This window comes from Poecilia reticulata, linkage group LG13 (genome assembly GCF_000633615.1).
Source record: "Poecilia reticulata strain Guanapo linkage group LG13, Guppy_female_1.0+MT, whole genome shotgun sequence".
NCBI lineage: Eukaryota > Metazoa > Chordata > Actinopteri > Cyprinodontiformes > Poeciliidae > Poecilia > Poecilia reticulata.
The window spans coordinates 25,825,179-25,841,133 of NC_024343.1; the positions used below are offsets into that span (position 1 = coordinate 25,825,179).

General features: G+C 37.5%; 1 protein-coding gene across 1 annotated transcript; it reads right to left on the minus strand.

Annotated features, from left to right (window-relative positions):
• Nucleotides 1–2,608: 2,608 nt before the first annotated feature.
• Nucleotides 2,609–5,645, minus strand: lpar5b (lysophosphatidic acid receptor 5b). Its single transcript, XM_008426223.2, has one exon. It carries the CDS (start codon nt 5,170–5,172, stop codon nt 4,318–4,320), a length of 855 nt encoding a protein of 284 aa, XP_008424445.1. The 5' UTR covers nt 5,173–5,645; the 3' UTR covers nt 2,609–4,317.
• Nucleotides 5,646–15,955: the final 10,310 nt, after the last annotated feature.

Here is a 15,955-nt window from a genome sequence, read left to right on the forward strand (position 1 = left end):
TTCTGCTTTTGGTTGTATAAAAAACTTTAAGCAATGACTTTGTCACATGAACGCAGAGCATAGCCCTTAATTTTAATTTTATGTTCTAAATATTAGGAAATATCTATTGCACCCATACATAACCAACATAGTTTTATCTTAGTAGAGTATCTTGAGAAAACAAAGCTTGTGTTCTTGAAATCAGGAATGCAATGCTTGTTTTCATGAGCTCACAAGAGGATTATTGTATGAAAACAAAGTGTTCAATGTTACACCAAGTTGCATCATTAAATACTGCGGAAGTATTGCAAAAGTATTAATGTGCTGAAATGTCTGCATCTTGTCAAACTGCAGACTTCACTATAACTTATTGGCATTTTTTTTATACAAATGCTAAATTGTGGATGACTGAAAAGGACAATAAAAGTATGCATATAGTCGTTTTTTGTTTTTTTTTTTCGTTTTTTTTCCAGTGTCCAGCAGTAGTATTTAAAACTGTTGCATGAGTGCCAAGGAGAAGTCCAATAAATTTACTTTCACAAGTGGAGTATTACTGCTTTCACTATGATGCGCCTCTAAAGTCTGAAAAGTGTCTGTGGATTTGTATTCATCCCTATTTAATGAGACCCCTAAATAATCTAAGTGTGCTCTTTGGGCACACAAAGAAACTGGCCATTATATTTTGCAAAATAATTTGAAGATCTATCAGGTTGGATGGAGAGCGTCTGTGTCCACTATATTAAAATTTTCTCGAGGATTCTTATTCACATTTCGGTCGAGTTGACTGTCTGGCTCACCTCATCTGTTCTATGGACGGATTTTCACATTTCATCTTTAGATCAGTTCTCTATAAATCGCAGAAAAATTTGTTGTTGTAAAGTGAAACAAATGGAGCTAGGGGTGTGAAAACTTTTACCGCTGACTGTATATCAGAAATGCATTTCTTAGTAATGAATGCTTCTTTATGAAACAGTTTCAGATCGAGTCAGCTACCTCCATATTAGTCATGTTTTCTGATGAAGAAGAAGCACGTGTTTTGTTTAAATTTTCTTTTTGGAATGTGTGAGTGTGTTTTGTTAGATGTAAGCCTTAGTTAAAATGGGGGTTTGTGGTTAGCCACATCACAAATGTTGAGGTAGAAAACCTTGGTTGATTTCCTGAGCAGATAACAAGCATGGCATACCACTTAGCAGAAACAGTATTGTTAGGATTAGTTACTGATCTAAAAAAATTATGGATCTGACAAGCCTGGTTTATGTAAAAAAAAAAAAAAAGAAGAAAGAGCCCCAACGGACTGTTCAGATGTTGCATCTGCTTGGCTTTCGTTTACGAGTCATATTAGATCAAATATATTTAGTGGCTTTTTCGAAATCAGCATCTTGGCTTCTTGTTTAGTTTTTATTCATTTGTGACATGGAAGAGTATTAGTAATGATACAGGAAATGGCTAAAACAGCTCATCATCTTGCTGACTAAGGTATGCAAAGGCTCATGAAGGGTTCTACCTACCACTTTCACTTGCAACTCTGATTTGTGGGTATTTAGAGAAACTGGAATTTAGACATTTCTTAAAGTTATGGCTCCTAAACTGACATTAACATCCTGGGGTTGTCTGTTTTTTGGCTCTAAAATAGCACCACAAAGCCTGGAAACTAATATATAATGATTGCCTGAACATAGTCAAATATTTTTCCAGCACAAAGAAAAAAAATAACAGGAAGCTATGTGATGTTTGCTAGTCTGTCGATTAGTGTTCTTTTTTTTCTTCTGGCATGGGAGGGGTTAATTTTCTGGCTGTGAAGCAATAACTTTGGATAGCAAATGGTTTCCGTTTCTAAATGTGTGAAAATGTGGTCATCACGCATGTGTGGCCTCCAATGAGAACATCAGTTAGCAGCTCCTCACAGCTTTTTGTACTTGCTACATTGTTTTTTAAGAGATCATTTTTCAACTTAAGTTTTTCTCTTTTTTTTCCAGTTTTAAATATCTTATTTTTCTAAAACTCGGGCTCATTAACAGGCCTCTGTTGCAGCCCACCAAACTGGAATGTGAAATAAATTGGCTCTCATCGGGGAGCCTCTACTTTTCAAAAGCCATTTTTGGGTGCAGAGAGTGTAAAACTTGATTTATTTCATTTGTTTAAGGGTTTATTTATTGGTGGATGAACCTTAATTGATGAAAATGTTGACTGAGAAAGCATTCTGTCTCATGCCTCGCTCTGTTTAGTCACGACCTAAAGCACAGTACACATGTGGTCTTAACCACATTGTCAAACTACACACATGTATGTTTCATAAGAATCAGTTCATGTTCACAATTTGAATTTTACTTGCATACAACTGACAGAGTTTTGTTTTTATGAAATGTATTTTTTGGCAGTAGGCCTTGTCGTTGTTGATCGTTGTCCTTTGCACTTGTTGATGTCAATTTCTGTCTTTCTTTTGCTTTGTTCCTTTTTTCTTACCACCAGACTCTCCAAAGTGACCAAAGCTGCTGCTTTCTTTGTATAGTGCTCACTTTTTGGTCAAAGGCCTACCAGACTGCAGCACAAGACAGGAATAGAGGCTTTTGCGGCCACACAGAGCAGAGCAGAATGTGTCTGCCTCGTGTCTTTTGTTTTTTTTTTCCATGTTAAAGGTTGTGTGTTTGCGTGTCCATGCAAGTATGCGTGCTTGAGGAAGAAGCAGACAGGAAAGGAGGCTTTTTTGTGTATTTTCTGCTTTTATCCCAGACTAAACAGATCATAACCTTCAAATATGGCATTAGATATAAAAGATATAAAAGCAACAACTTGACCTCTTTCATAATGAACAGAATCTTTAAAGATCACACCCCTTTCAAGCCATGTGCAATAATCCAATACACACACAGCGCACTGAATAAAAGCTGTCATACACGATGGTGTGAAAACAAATGACCAGGGTTGAGTGAGTACAGACTGCGATACAGATTTGTGACTGCAAGCTGTTGTATTTCTTTTTTTTCCTTCCGTCTCTTGTTGTTGAGTTTCATCCTGCAGAGGGCACAGGTAGGTCACATTAAACATATATGGAGCAGCTCGAGGCAGAAGAGCGCCTCCACACAGGACTCCAATTTAAGAAGGGTCACACTCAAGCAATATCTGGCCAGCCGCAGCCTTATGGACCGACGACCTTACTTTATTTACAAGAGGCAACATTTTATGCATACAAATTCTGCATCTTATTCCAAAGCAACAGATCTCATGTGCTCAGAATGAGAACTCTAAATGCAGTTATGAGAGCAGAAGCGGGAAACAAAGATGTCCTGTTCTTGTGTTTGCTGTGGTTTGCTTTATTTTGAAAGTGGCATATTTAAAAAGAAAGACCAGAGGGGATGAATAAATAGGAACAATTCTGAAAAAAGACAAATGTAACATTCTGATCACAGCAACAAACATAGACCTTACATTTCTACTTATTGGAAGTTACATCTTTTTTTTCTATATCAAGCAGTGCCTTGGCAAAGTATTCATAGCTTATGAACCATTTAAGATTTGTCACGTTGCAATTGCACACTTTAAAGTATTTTATAGGTATCTCATATGATAGTCCAAAAAAGGAGGAAAAGAATATTTATATCAATAAATATCAATATTTAAAAAAAACAAATCTGAAAAATGTGGGTTGCATTTCCCTTCTGATCCACAAATGCACATCAAACTTTTAAGAGGTTTTATTCAGGAAAATCTTGACATTGTTTATTCTGATCTATTTGTTGTGTTCTTCTGTGTTTCTCCATTTATTGTCCATGGAAAGCTTGTGTGTTACTAATCAGGCGACTTCTAAAGGTAGGTTATTGCTCAGGATTTTATCGATATAGATTGTCAGAGTAAAATCGACAGGATATAAAAAAAGGCGCCCTTTTCATTTGTAAAAAAAAAATGCTTTCCTGTTGGTTCATAACTCTGCACTGCATCAGATAAAATCACAATAGTTTGATCAGGTTACGCCAAACTTTTATTTGCAAATACCATTTCAAGTCATTTTACCATAAAATATTCTCTCTAAAACAAATGAATGCATTCCTTGACAACTCTCTAGAAACTAGCAGCTACTTAGTTTAATGTGTAATTAGCAACAAAACTTAAATTAATTCAATGAGTTTATTCAAGTAATGCAGCAATCTAGTAATCTTTTTTTTATTATCATTATAATTTCAAAAGTCAACCAAAACATTTTCTGGTTCAATTTTTTATATATATATTTTACTAGATAGAACAGGAAACACACTGATACAAGCATAATTTGTTGTAAAAAGAAAGAAAGAAAAAAAGATGTAATCTTATCTCTGCTTAACTGCCACATTGCTGTCAGTCTGTTCATGTTCCGCGACTTGCAAGAGATGTTTCCACATCCTCCTTTCTTTTCCAGAACCCGTCAAAAGAAAAGTAATACAGCACAGGGTCCAGGCAGCAGTTCACACTTGCGAGGCAGCTCAGAACGGGCCTCAGGTGATCAAAGAACACAACCAAAGACACCGGCAAGAAGAAAACGACGAACATCATCAGGTTCATGGCGAAAATCAGCATGACGTTCAGTTTGTTATTGACCTTTGCAGACTCACTTAGTTGTCTTTGAAGAGTGCAGGACACCATAACTGTGGAGATGATGTTAACTGTCAGCATGGTCAGCATCAACACAAGCTGGAAATAACCAATTGTGAGTTCCACTATCTCGTCATTTCCTCTGCTGGTTTGATTCATATTTGCTGTGTAAGAATCAAAACATGTTTGATTGTCAAAATTTCTCAGAAAGACCACACTCTCTGGGATATTCAACATCACTACAATCGTCCAGACGAGAACAGAGCCCTTCACGGCGTTGACTGGTGTCCGAATAAGCCTCGACCTCAACGGATAAACCACAGCCAGCAGCCGGTCCACACTGATGAAGGTGATGAAGATGGAGCTCGTGCGGATGTTGTTGCGAAAGAGCATGGTGAACCAGACGCACCACATCCCACCCAGCTGCCAGATGCCCGTAGCATAAAAGTAGACCCTCAAGGACAGAGAGAGGATGAGCAGCAGGTCTGATACCACCAGGTTGGCCATGAAGACGGCGCTGGGCGACTTTCGTCCATGGTGACGGAGCAGAATCCACAGAGATATGATGTTGAGTGGCAAACCAACAGCAATAATGGATCCATAAATAGTCGCATACACCAGGTTCCTCATGTCTTGCTCTGTTCCATTTGCTCTCTTGCTCTTGCTGATGAAGAGGTTTGGCTTCTGAATGAAAAGCAGAAATGCCCGAGAGCGTAGCTGCGACACAAACCACAAGCGCCTCGTTTCAGCACACCGTCAACAAGATTTGTGACAGTGAAGTGGAGGGGGCATTGCGTGCTAAGAAGTTTTTAGCGCAGTGAAACAGGAAGCAAGAGAGCAATTCTTTAGCAAGAGAGGAAGGTTTCAAGCATCACCGTGCAAAGGTGGCAGAAAGAGTGTGTGGGGAGATCAAAGCCATGGAAGATTTCTGTGCTCTAAAATCCTACACGTGGACAAGAAAGAGACAAGAATAGAGCAAACTATTTTTTGTTCCTTTCATGTCGGCTTACATGAACAAGCATTCAAAGTGAACAAGTTCGGTGTTATTTTAAAAGTTCTTGTACCTTTCCTCTATCAAAGCAAAGGCCTACACTTAGATCACCTAAATATTTTTGAGCTCCTTTAGGGTAATTTAATATACTCTACATGTGGATAGAGTATCCGAAAATTTTACTCAAGTAAGAGTAGCGATACTTCATAATAAAACCACTCAAAACTGCTTAGTTTCAGTCGAGGCAGAGGTAAACATGAAGCTACAGCCTGATGCATGTTGTCACTTTTGACTTTGCTCTCTGACCATCACACTGGGATTTATCACCAAGTAACAGAAAAAATGTTCCCTGCAAAATCTACGTTAGTGAAGATTTTGATTGTGGTTGATCAAGTTTTACATTTGTCTTTCAGCATAAAGAAAAACACCGTTGACTTGCACTTATATTTGCTTTGACGTGTAAAATGTATAAATTCTACATATTACTGTCAATGTTATGAATACATTCATCTCTGTAAAACGTTTTTAAAATCAAACACTCGAATACCAGGAGCTCAGCAGCCATGCGTTTCCTGCAGTTAGCACTGTTGACTCATAACTTGTAGGACTCTGGTTTTTACGTTTCAGCATCGATGCTGAGTTTACACGTTCTTCCTGTGGGTATGCGTGTCGCCCCATGCGCTCTGATTTCCTCCCACAGCCCAGAAATCTGCCAATACTTGTACTCGTAAATGTACAAGTGCCGATTGGGGGTTGTCCATTCTGTTTGTGTTTGCAAGTTTCATTCTACTCACTATCCACTGTAACTTCACTGAATGAAGAACAAGCTTTTTTTAACCAAAAAAATTCACCTGCAGTTTTTGTTAGTTTCGTAAGTTTTATATCAAAAGAAGTTAATTTTGAAAAATGCATTTTTTTTTTTACCTGATTTTATTTGGTAGTTATGCTATTCATATCTTGGTCTTTAAATATTAAACAGTTGCTGTTTTGATCAGTAACTCACTACTTCAGCAGTCTTTTTACCAAAAGTTTTTTTTTTACTCTTGTTTGAAAAATGTCTTGGACAGTAACTTTTTTCTTTTACTTGAGTAAAAATTTTAAAATAGTGCTACTCTCACCTGAGTAAAATATTTTGGTAATCACTTCTGCTCCCCAGCAGTAACAGAAACCAGATGAAGCCGTGGTATAAAGTACAAGCTCCAATAGTTGTGATACAAGTCCAACTTATGGATAAATTTAAAAGTAAGGCAATAAAGTTGCACGTTTTCAAAAAAGAATCCCCAAACCTGAATCTCACCCACATGCATGCAAACAAACACACACACACACACACACACACACACCAAAACACAACTGTCACCAAATTCTTAGCTTAATGAGTAAATGTTGTGACTCATTTTGTATGCAAGGTTTGTACAACAATTTTATAAGTGCAAATCTCTTGTCACTCCCGCAGGAGTGTTGATAACATCACCAGGGGAGACCCTTGTGAAAAAGTGATTTGAGCATTTTTAAAGAACCACACTGAAGTGGATGGCTGAAAAAAAAACCAAAAAAAAAAACCAGCAATAGTGTGAGAAGGGACTCTCATCTCCTTCACACAGTACTTTGCTGGAAACCACAGCAAAAATACTGCTGTTGTGGGTTTCTTTTATGGATCTCACACTGTCCTGAATCTGTTTCATACACATTTCCAGTCAATACTAAAAAAAAAAAAATGTCATACGACTTATGGGAAAGGGTAAACAGTGTCACAGAAAGAGTTTTTTTCTTTGAGGATAGCATCACATTTATAGCAAGTTTTTTGAATTTGAAGGTTGTTATGGTCAATGTTGCCAACTACTGGTGAGGAATGGGTATTACAATGCTTTGATCGGACTTGCATAGTTTATATGAGAGCAGAGTTTTTGAAACAGAGAAATATGCTTTAAAAAACCCTTTAGAATTAGGGTTTTCAAAAAGTGAGTTCTATGATATCTGGTTTTTTAGACTGTTCAGTTTTCAGCCTCTGTTGCAGCTTGTAAAATAACACAGCCTGTCTACTACACCTGTGTACTCTGTAGAGACGATTCTGCCAATATTTTAGATCATTCAGTGTACTTTGTTCTGTAAAACTCTCCATACACAATATACTGATTTTCAGTGAGCTAGTTCTCAACTATTCGCGCTTACATCGTTTGAGGTGCTTTGCTGCCAGTTCACTTGGAGTTATTCCTTTTGACTACAAATCAGCAGGTAGATTCAAAATCAAAAGCAAACAGAAGCAAAACATTTTGGAAAGTAAGTATCTGTTGCCAGATGTTTCTTTGTTATGTTACATCTTGCCTTTGAATCCTTTGTGCATGATTTCCCAATAGCTCAGGACGAAGACGTGCGTAGTAAATACAAATGAAAATGTACTACCAAAATTAAGTCGTTTTTTGTTAGTTTTTCCTATTTTTTGTTTGCAACTGTGAGAAATGTCAAAGATGGATCAACTGGTTTTGCATCTTTTGGTGTTGTCAGATTTTTTAATATGTATACTTCGCAAAGTCTGATTGTGTGTTTTTAGGTCTGACCTTTCTCTTGCCCACTACCATTTCACTTAAAGTGATAAAAAAAAAAACACTTCCCACCCTAAAAAATGACTATGTTGATTTTACTGATGATGCCTTGGGACTAATCTTTCGGGGAAAAACAAACATGCAGCCTACCTATCTCATACTTCTCAAACTGTTATTTTAAACAGTTTGACAAGTACAGCAAACTGTTGTAGACTGATTTGACGACAACAGTTTTGTCGACTTGTGATTTGCTATCAAATCAGTTGCAGCGGAGTTGCAGCAAGAATTTTATCACGGGGCCAGATCTTGCTACATGGTGTTTGTGTGTTCTCCTGTGCATGCGTGGTACCTCTTGAGGCACTCCAGGTTGCTTGTTCTGTGTGTGTCTCTCTGTTGGCCTGTGATGGATCTGGGATTTAATCCGCCTCTTGCCTATTTGTCCCTGGAGATGGGCACCAGCCCCCCGCAAGAATAAGCTAGTTAAGACTATTGATCAATAAAATACATAAAGTAACACGTAACCCTGCAAACAATTTACAAGAAATGTACCTTAGTCTGACTTTATTCACCCGAACTGAATATTTACATGAATTGAAGTGTTTGTTGATAACATGTGTGATAAAGAATGCTAAATTTCACATCTCAGTTGAAGGCCACAATGTGAATGCATTTCCTCTTCTACAGCCTGTTTAACAGGTTAACTTGAGTTTATAATGTTAAACACAAGGTCATCCAAGTGCAAGTATATCAATATTTACCTATATCTATAGTCACCAACAACCTCATACCTTATGTCATGTGTCATCAGTTCATGCCAAACTGATGTTGGTGATACAAACAAAGCCTAATGATGCAAGTACAAATCAGAGGAAATGGGTAAAGTGAGTTCTAAGAGGTGTGAAGCAAAGGAAGAAAAGGACAGACAAGTTGTGGCCAAATGTCTCAAACTGCTAGCCACAAAAGAGCTTTATACGCCTTTTCATTATTGTAAGAGATAAGACATTATAAGAAATGTTTATAAATTTTGTGTTTCAAGCCATTAACCTCATCCGTTTTGGGAATAAAATTTAAATATTTTAACTACAAAAAAAGGTGTCATGATTTTAATCGTTGAGAAGAATTGCAGCCTGCAGAGGTGAGAAACTCAGCTTCTTTAATTACTTCAAGTTTGACCACAAACTGACAGATTCGTGAACTGGTAGCTCAGGTAAACTCAAATGACAAACTGAAACGACAAGGAACCCAGGTCACAAAAACCGAAAGACTAAATACCTACGGAACATAATCAGAGCGCGAGGCACAGCTGGTACAATCAATGAGACTACAGGGGAACCAATTAACCAATAAATGGGGAAAAAAACAGCACAGAAGAGGGCTTAAAGTAACATACAAACAATACAAAACCCCAAATTCCCACAAAAGCCTCAACCATTAGAGGTGTTATTCATTCTACGCTGTTGCTCTTACACCTCTGTTTAGATCTAGATCAATGTGATAAACACCGCAAGCACAAGCTAACATGCAACCTTACAGAGGCAGCGGTAGACTAATGTCTTCTGCATTCTGAGAAAGGAAGTTGACTTTTCAGTCTCCACCTTCACTTCGTTGGTAATTAGAAGAGCAGAAATCTTGGCAGTTTTACACTAGAGCATTGCAGTGATATGTATTCCAGTACACTATAAAAAAAAAAAAAAGAGTTTCAAAACTAACTTTCTTTTGTAAAATGCATAATTGTAGAATTAAACCAACATAAACTCGCTTTTCAAACATATAAGGTTTGTCTCGGTCTAAACACATTGCAACATTACACTAGGCCAGTGTTTCTCAACCCTGGTCCTCACTGCCCCCCTGCTCTGCATGTTTTAGAAGTGCCTCAATTCCACAACAGCTGATTCAAATGATTGTGTGACCATCAAGTGCTGCAAGAAACCTGTTAATCACCCCAGATACAATTCAGGTGTGTGACAGAAGGGAAATACCTAAAACATGCAGGAAGGGGGGAGGTGAGGACCAGGGTGGAGAAACACTGTGCTAGGCGCTGCTTTCTTCCTGCCTGCCCCAGTTAGTTTTCTTTTTTCTACTTGTTAAGCTCCACAGCTGTTGCTGATTTGCATATACACCCAAGTTTTCTCTGAAACCCAAACACCCGGACGCATCACACCACCTACACGTTTTACATTAGTGCCCATTTTCTTTTGTGGGAACAGAATGCACACATGCAGCATGTGTCAGAGGGCTGCTTACTACAGGAAGTTGCATGATTACATAATGTGAGCAGACAACAAAACTGAGGAAGCAACAAGATAGTTTTTTTCTTTGTAATAAATAAGATAAAAGTATTTTAGTCATCAGTTCTTCAAAATTGAGGCAGTCATTACTGAACATAAACCAAATTTAATTGGAATAAACATGTTGCACCTGTACAGTATTTCTTTTTGATTGCATCTAGATTGTCAGTGTTTATGGAAATGTGGAACTTGAAGACTGAGACAGTGAGAGCCGACAGGAAATGTAGCGACTGACTTCAGACAGATCAATTTCAAGGTGTCAGAATGCATTTTTTTTCAAGGTTTGTTCAAGGTAACATTGTTACTTGATTGTGCTATAAAATGTGTGCCTGCGAAATATGTAATACTGACCCTTTCTTTTAGTTGAAATCAGGAATAAATCTTTGAGGTTTTCCTTCACTATTCAGCCAGCTAACTAAGTAACATCTAGTGATATTGGTGGCGTTAATGTTTACAAACACCTACACAGGCACTGACAGGTGAACAAAATGAAGAGACATGCAATAATTATGCTAAATGAAAGCTATAGACAGAGCCGGCCCAAGGCATATGGGAGTTATGCCACTGCTCAGGGCCCCACACCACCAGGGGGCTCCCAAGAGCACCAAGCTAGATTGACTTTATATCAACCCATAACCATAAATTTATTGATCATCAGCTCATATTACTTTAAAATAACATCAAATATTACTAATCTGCTTTTCAAAATCCAATAAGGTAGGTGGGAATTTAGACAACTCATGATTGTGATGCCATACAAAGTGATTCACCTGAGTAATCTGGCATTTGTTTAAGCAACAGCAAAATAAAAAAATATAAATCTCTCTCTGTGTGGATATGGCCGATTCTTGAGATTAAACCTGCATCAGTTTTCAGTATCAAAGGTCATTGCTACATGCTCAAAAAAAAGATCCAAGAGCTTGCGTGACTAATTAAACGACATGCAAACTGCAAGAGTCAAAAAATGCAGATCTTCATCAATTTGTGAAAACTGAAACTCAAAAGCAAAACTGTTTGCTGCCATCACCAGTTTGAGGTGTTGAAATCATTAGAACTGATTTGTGTCCATGTAAGAGCAAGCCAACTTCCAGCAATATTTTATTTTCAAGTATGTTGAATATTACGGATATTGAATGTTTTCTTCAACTAAAACTATGTACTGGGGAACCTTTCCTATTTGTTCAATATCGATGGAACTTTCTGTTGTGAATATCTAAAACATTTGAAAGAAAATGCAGATTGGGAGGCTGAGATAACTAGGCGCAGTGCTACCTGACATACTTTTGGCTGGGGTTTGCACAGCCAATCTGGAAGTGTCTTTTATTTTTCTTGGGGCTGATCGGCTGCATCCCCAACACTGGCGGATAAGGAGATAAGATGCTGGTTTTGTGGTGGTGCTAAGATGATTTCCACTGTGCATATCAAAGCATATGAACCCTTGTGTTTACAAATGGGGTCCAACCGACCCCACACTCGTAAAACTTGTATAATTTGCCTCAGTCCTCCATGTTTGACTCAGTCCACACACGCACAAGGGTTAAGTTATGTTTGGTGTTTGAACTAAGATATATAGCTTGAGGTCTTTTTAGAGGGCCCATCTAGTATTTTTGGTTCTATAATCATGCAAATACAACAACAGCGTGACTGTCATATTAAAATCATCCTTTTATGAAATGTTTCTTTTTTCTGGGTAGACAAATAGGTAACTTTAATATGCTTTTTTAAAAAACGTTGATACATAACATTTTAAATTAGTGTAATTTTAGGTGACGTTTAGCAACAATAATACAAATTATTTAGCTTAGAGTGAAGTAGAGCCTTCAAATCATATTTAGTGTAATATATAGTGAAGGAGAGGACAATATGAAGACAGGGACAAACAACTTAGTCATCTTAACTTAGTCATCACGTTACAGACATTAAAGCTTCAACAAGTTTGAATCTTTACTCTTTTATTTAGCGCGTAAATGCATATTTATATTTCTAATGCAGTAAATATTTGATCAATTTTCATAGCATGAATTAGCCTATAGCCGTCTTTAGATGTTACATTACAATGTAATTTGATAAAAGTTTGCTGATATTAAATAATAAAAGACTGAACAATATTATTCAAACTCCAGTGTAGCACTTAGGAATAAGGACAAGGCCAATGACAACAGTAACAAAAACATTCTGAAGTCTGAATAATGCTAATTTCACATTTTTTAGAGCATGCAAGACTGATAGGTTACACTGTTGCAACATAACTGTGACGGAATATTAATGTTGGTCTTTACATCAGAGAGTGCATTTAGTTTTTGTAAGTCATAAGTCACCTCATTTTGATGCCAAAAAGATGACTTTGTTTTTACACTGGAGGATGACTATGACAACGTCTGATATTATCCCAACCTGTAGATCAACACAAGTAAGACTGCCAATCAAAAACCAAGCAGGTGTTAACACAGCAGTCTCTTAATTTACACTCTAATCTTGTTCTATGATGACATAGATCTCAGTTTCGATTTCTTAACATACTCTGGAAAGTACCCCACCGTTTAAAAATTGTCACGTTCAAACAAGATTTTAAAAGCCAATGTCATCATATATGAAACTTCTTCATTTGCAGACGCAGCTGCAGAAATTCTCATTGGGTTGTGATAAGTTGGCAGATATGGAGAAATGTTTCCACTAACCCTTTTTCTGACGAGATCAGGATCTTGATAATGTGTGTAATTTATTTATTTTTTTCTGTTGGAAGGCACATTTTCTTTATTACATTTTTCCAAATTTCTCACCACACAGACTCTGAAAATGTGCCATTTTAAGGTATTTCCTGTCCAAAATGCTGACTTTTCAACAGGAACAATGATAAGATTGTATCTTTCAACAGACTCAACTCACCCTCTTCCTCTTATGTCTGTGCTACAATGAGTAGAGTGTCGTTTCCTCTTTTTATTTTACTCAGATGCAGTATTTTTGTCATTTTTCTTTGAGAAAAGATGTTTGCCTTTGACATTCCATCACTCTGTGTTTTAATAATTGTACACAAGTTAAACATTTTTAAAAGGAACTACAGCTTATAGTTCCTTGTAGTTTGTAATAAATGTCCAAAGTTTAGTTGTAGTTTGTAATAAAATCAATTTGATGGAGCTGTTGTCACACTTTTGGTTTCTCTAATCTTCCTTGAAAACCTAGACGAGCAAGCAAATGAAATGAGTTAAAATTTGAATAAATTCAACATGTTTTATGTTTACCAACGGAGTGTACATGCACAAATAGGTTGAAAGGGGGGAGTTGTTGACTGGAGTTTTAGCTTCTATCTTTAATAAGATCACTGGACCGTTCTTGGGCAGCGTGAATAAAGTGCCATTCTCCCACACCAGGCAGTGAGGGGCGGCCTCCATTGCTGTGCTCACTTCATTAAAATTTCCATTTCTGCAACAGCAGGACTCACAATGAACCGTGCTCCCGTGGCCTGTGAAGCTAATGCATGTCTGTTTGCTGGCATCAGTATGCGGCTGGAGGTTTGAAAATGAATCAACATTGATTCACGGGGATGTGAATGTATGTTTGTGTGTATGGAGCAGGGCAGTAGATGTTTGAAGAGACGGGATTGTTATAAATATGGGCAAATTCTTCCTTTCTCCCCCCCCCCCCTCGTCTCTTTCTTCTGTCGGGTCTGGTGTAAACACAGCAGGTAAACATGGGTTGAATTGTGGGCCTGAATAGCATCTTTATCTGCCTCATGGCTCGGTGTGGGAAGAGCGAGAATTTGAACGATTATATGCTTTAGACCAATCCTCCACTATTACCAGCTGAGCCAAGGCAATTAACCCGCTTCATATGTCTCATCTGAGCCCAAAAAAACAAAACAAGTTAATCTGCCCCAGTCTGTGAGGGCCCTCCCTGTTTCAGTCTCGTGCAAAAAGACAAAGCAAAACTCAACCTCAATTAGTTCCTTATTTACTCCTACTTTCCAATTAGCGGCTGCCATATTAAATCTTTACAGGTCTGCAAATTTAGGCCGATTACTTATGCAAATGAGTTTAAAGTTTTAATAATGCTGTCAACAGAAATAAATGAGTTAGACAAAGTAGAGTGTTGCAGTCTTTAAAATTACCTGCCGCGCTTAACAAAGAGTGACATTCATAAAATGTTTCAAGTTGGAACATGGAAGGTGAAGGGAAAACAAGAACGGGTTTCACTCCCTGTTTGTTGGAATAATGAGTAAAAGAAGAAGGTCTGGAGGCGGCCAGGATTGTTGGGTTTAGATCCGATCCCAAATGGCGTATCAATCCAGGAGGTTTGAATAGGAATAAACCGGAACAATTTGCTACACTGCAGCATGCTTTACACACATTCAACTGTATTTGTATTTTAAAAAATATATAATTATGTTCAATTATTTCTTTTTTGTATAACTATTTTATTTTTAAATTAGGACATTTTATTTAAAGTTGGTTAACTATGTAAGATAATTTATTTTTGCAATTAAGTTTGTTAATGTAGTTACATGCTATACCTACATCTAAAATGGAGGTATAGCGTAAAATCAACTTTTTGGGGATTTATAGTATGTCATAATGTTATTCCCTCATCAAAAGCATACCTGGAGTGTTGCTTTGTGTTGCAAATCTGTTATTGCACCGAATTCATTTTAAACCTGTTTATATAAGTCAATGGCTTCTTGCTTTCTAGAGGCCTTTCTCCTTGACTCACACTGGCCGCAGAGCTTTAAACTCTGCAGAGTGCTCCAAACAATCGACAGGGTGGGTCTTTACCGAGATTTTATCTTTCCATGCTCTTGTCATCATATTGACATTTCATGAGCAATAGACAGAACTGAAAAACAGAATGATTCTCTCAGGGAGACAGAAAGCAGAGTTGAGGTCAGACATACTAGATTCACCTGATACTATCTCTTATCAAATTAATAAAAGAGCTACTTAGTAAACTCACAATAGAAGAGAAAGCACACGTGTCAACTCCACTCAGGGAAAGGCAAACCTTCACTCCAAACATGCCCTAATGGGGGAGAAGGAGAGGCAAGAAGAAGGTCAAAAGAACAGTAGAATTGTTTCTTTTAAAAAATGCTTTAACAATAGTAGTGCATTAATGGAAGATGGCATTCAATCCCTCTTTAAAGGTAGTAGGCCTTATGGCCATTCACCTGAATATCATCAACAATCCAAAACCACAGTATGCAGACCAAGCAAAACTGAAGAATGAAGCGAAGTCAACACCAGTGAACGGCACATGCCTGGAATATTCGGAAGAGGGAAACCTGGAATAGGAAGAGTGGCAGACAAAAAAGAGCGATACACATCACTTGCATTACGATTAGACTAATGACTAAAATACATAAAATATATGAATATTTCCAAAACTTTGTGTTCCTTTCTGATTACAGCTGCAGTGTGTAATTTTTTTTCAAATGAGCCATTTTTCATATTTGTTAAAACTGTCACTAAGTTGTGACAATATGGTATGAGGCAGATAATCTATGAAGAAAATAAAGCTCCTCTGTCTTCACCAATCAAAGCCTGCCGGTCACCCATGTGCACGCTGATCACCCGTCCTCCTGTCTCTGATTGGTTGTTTTTGAG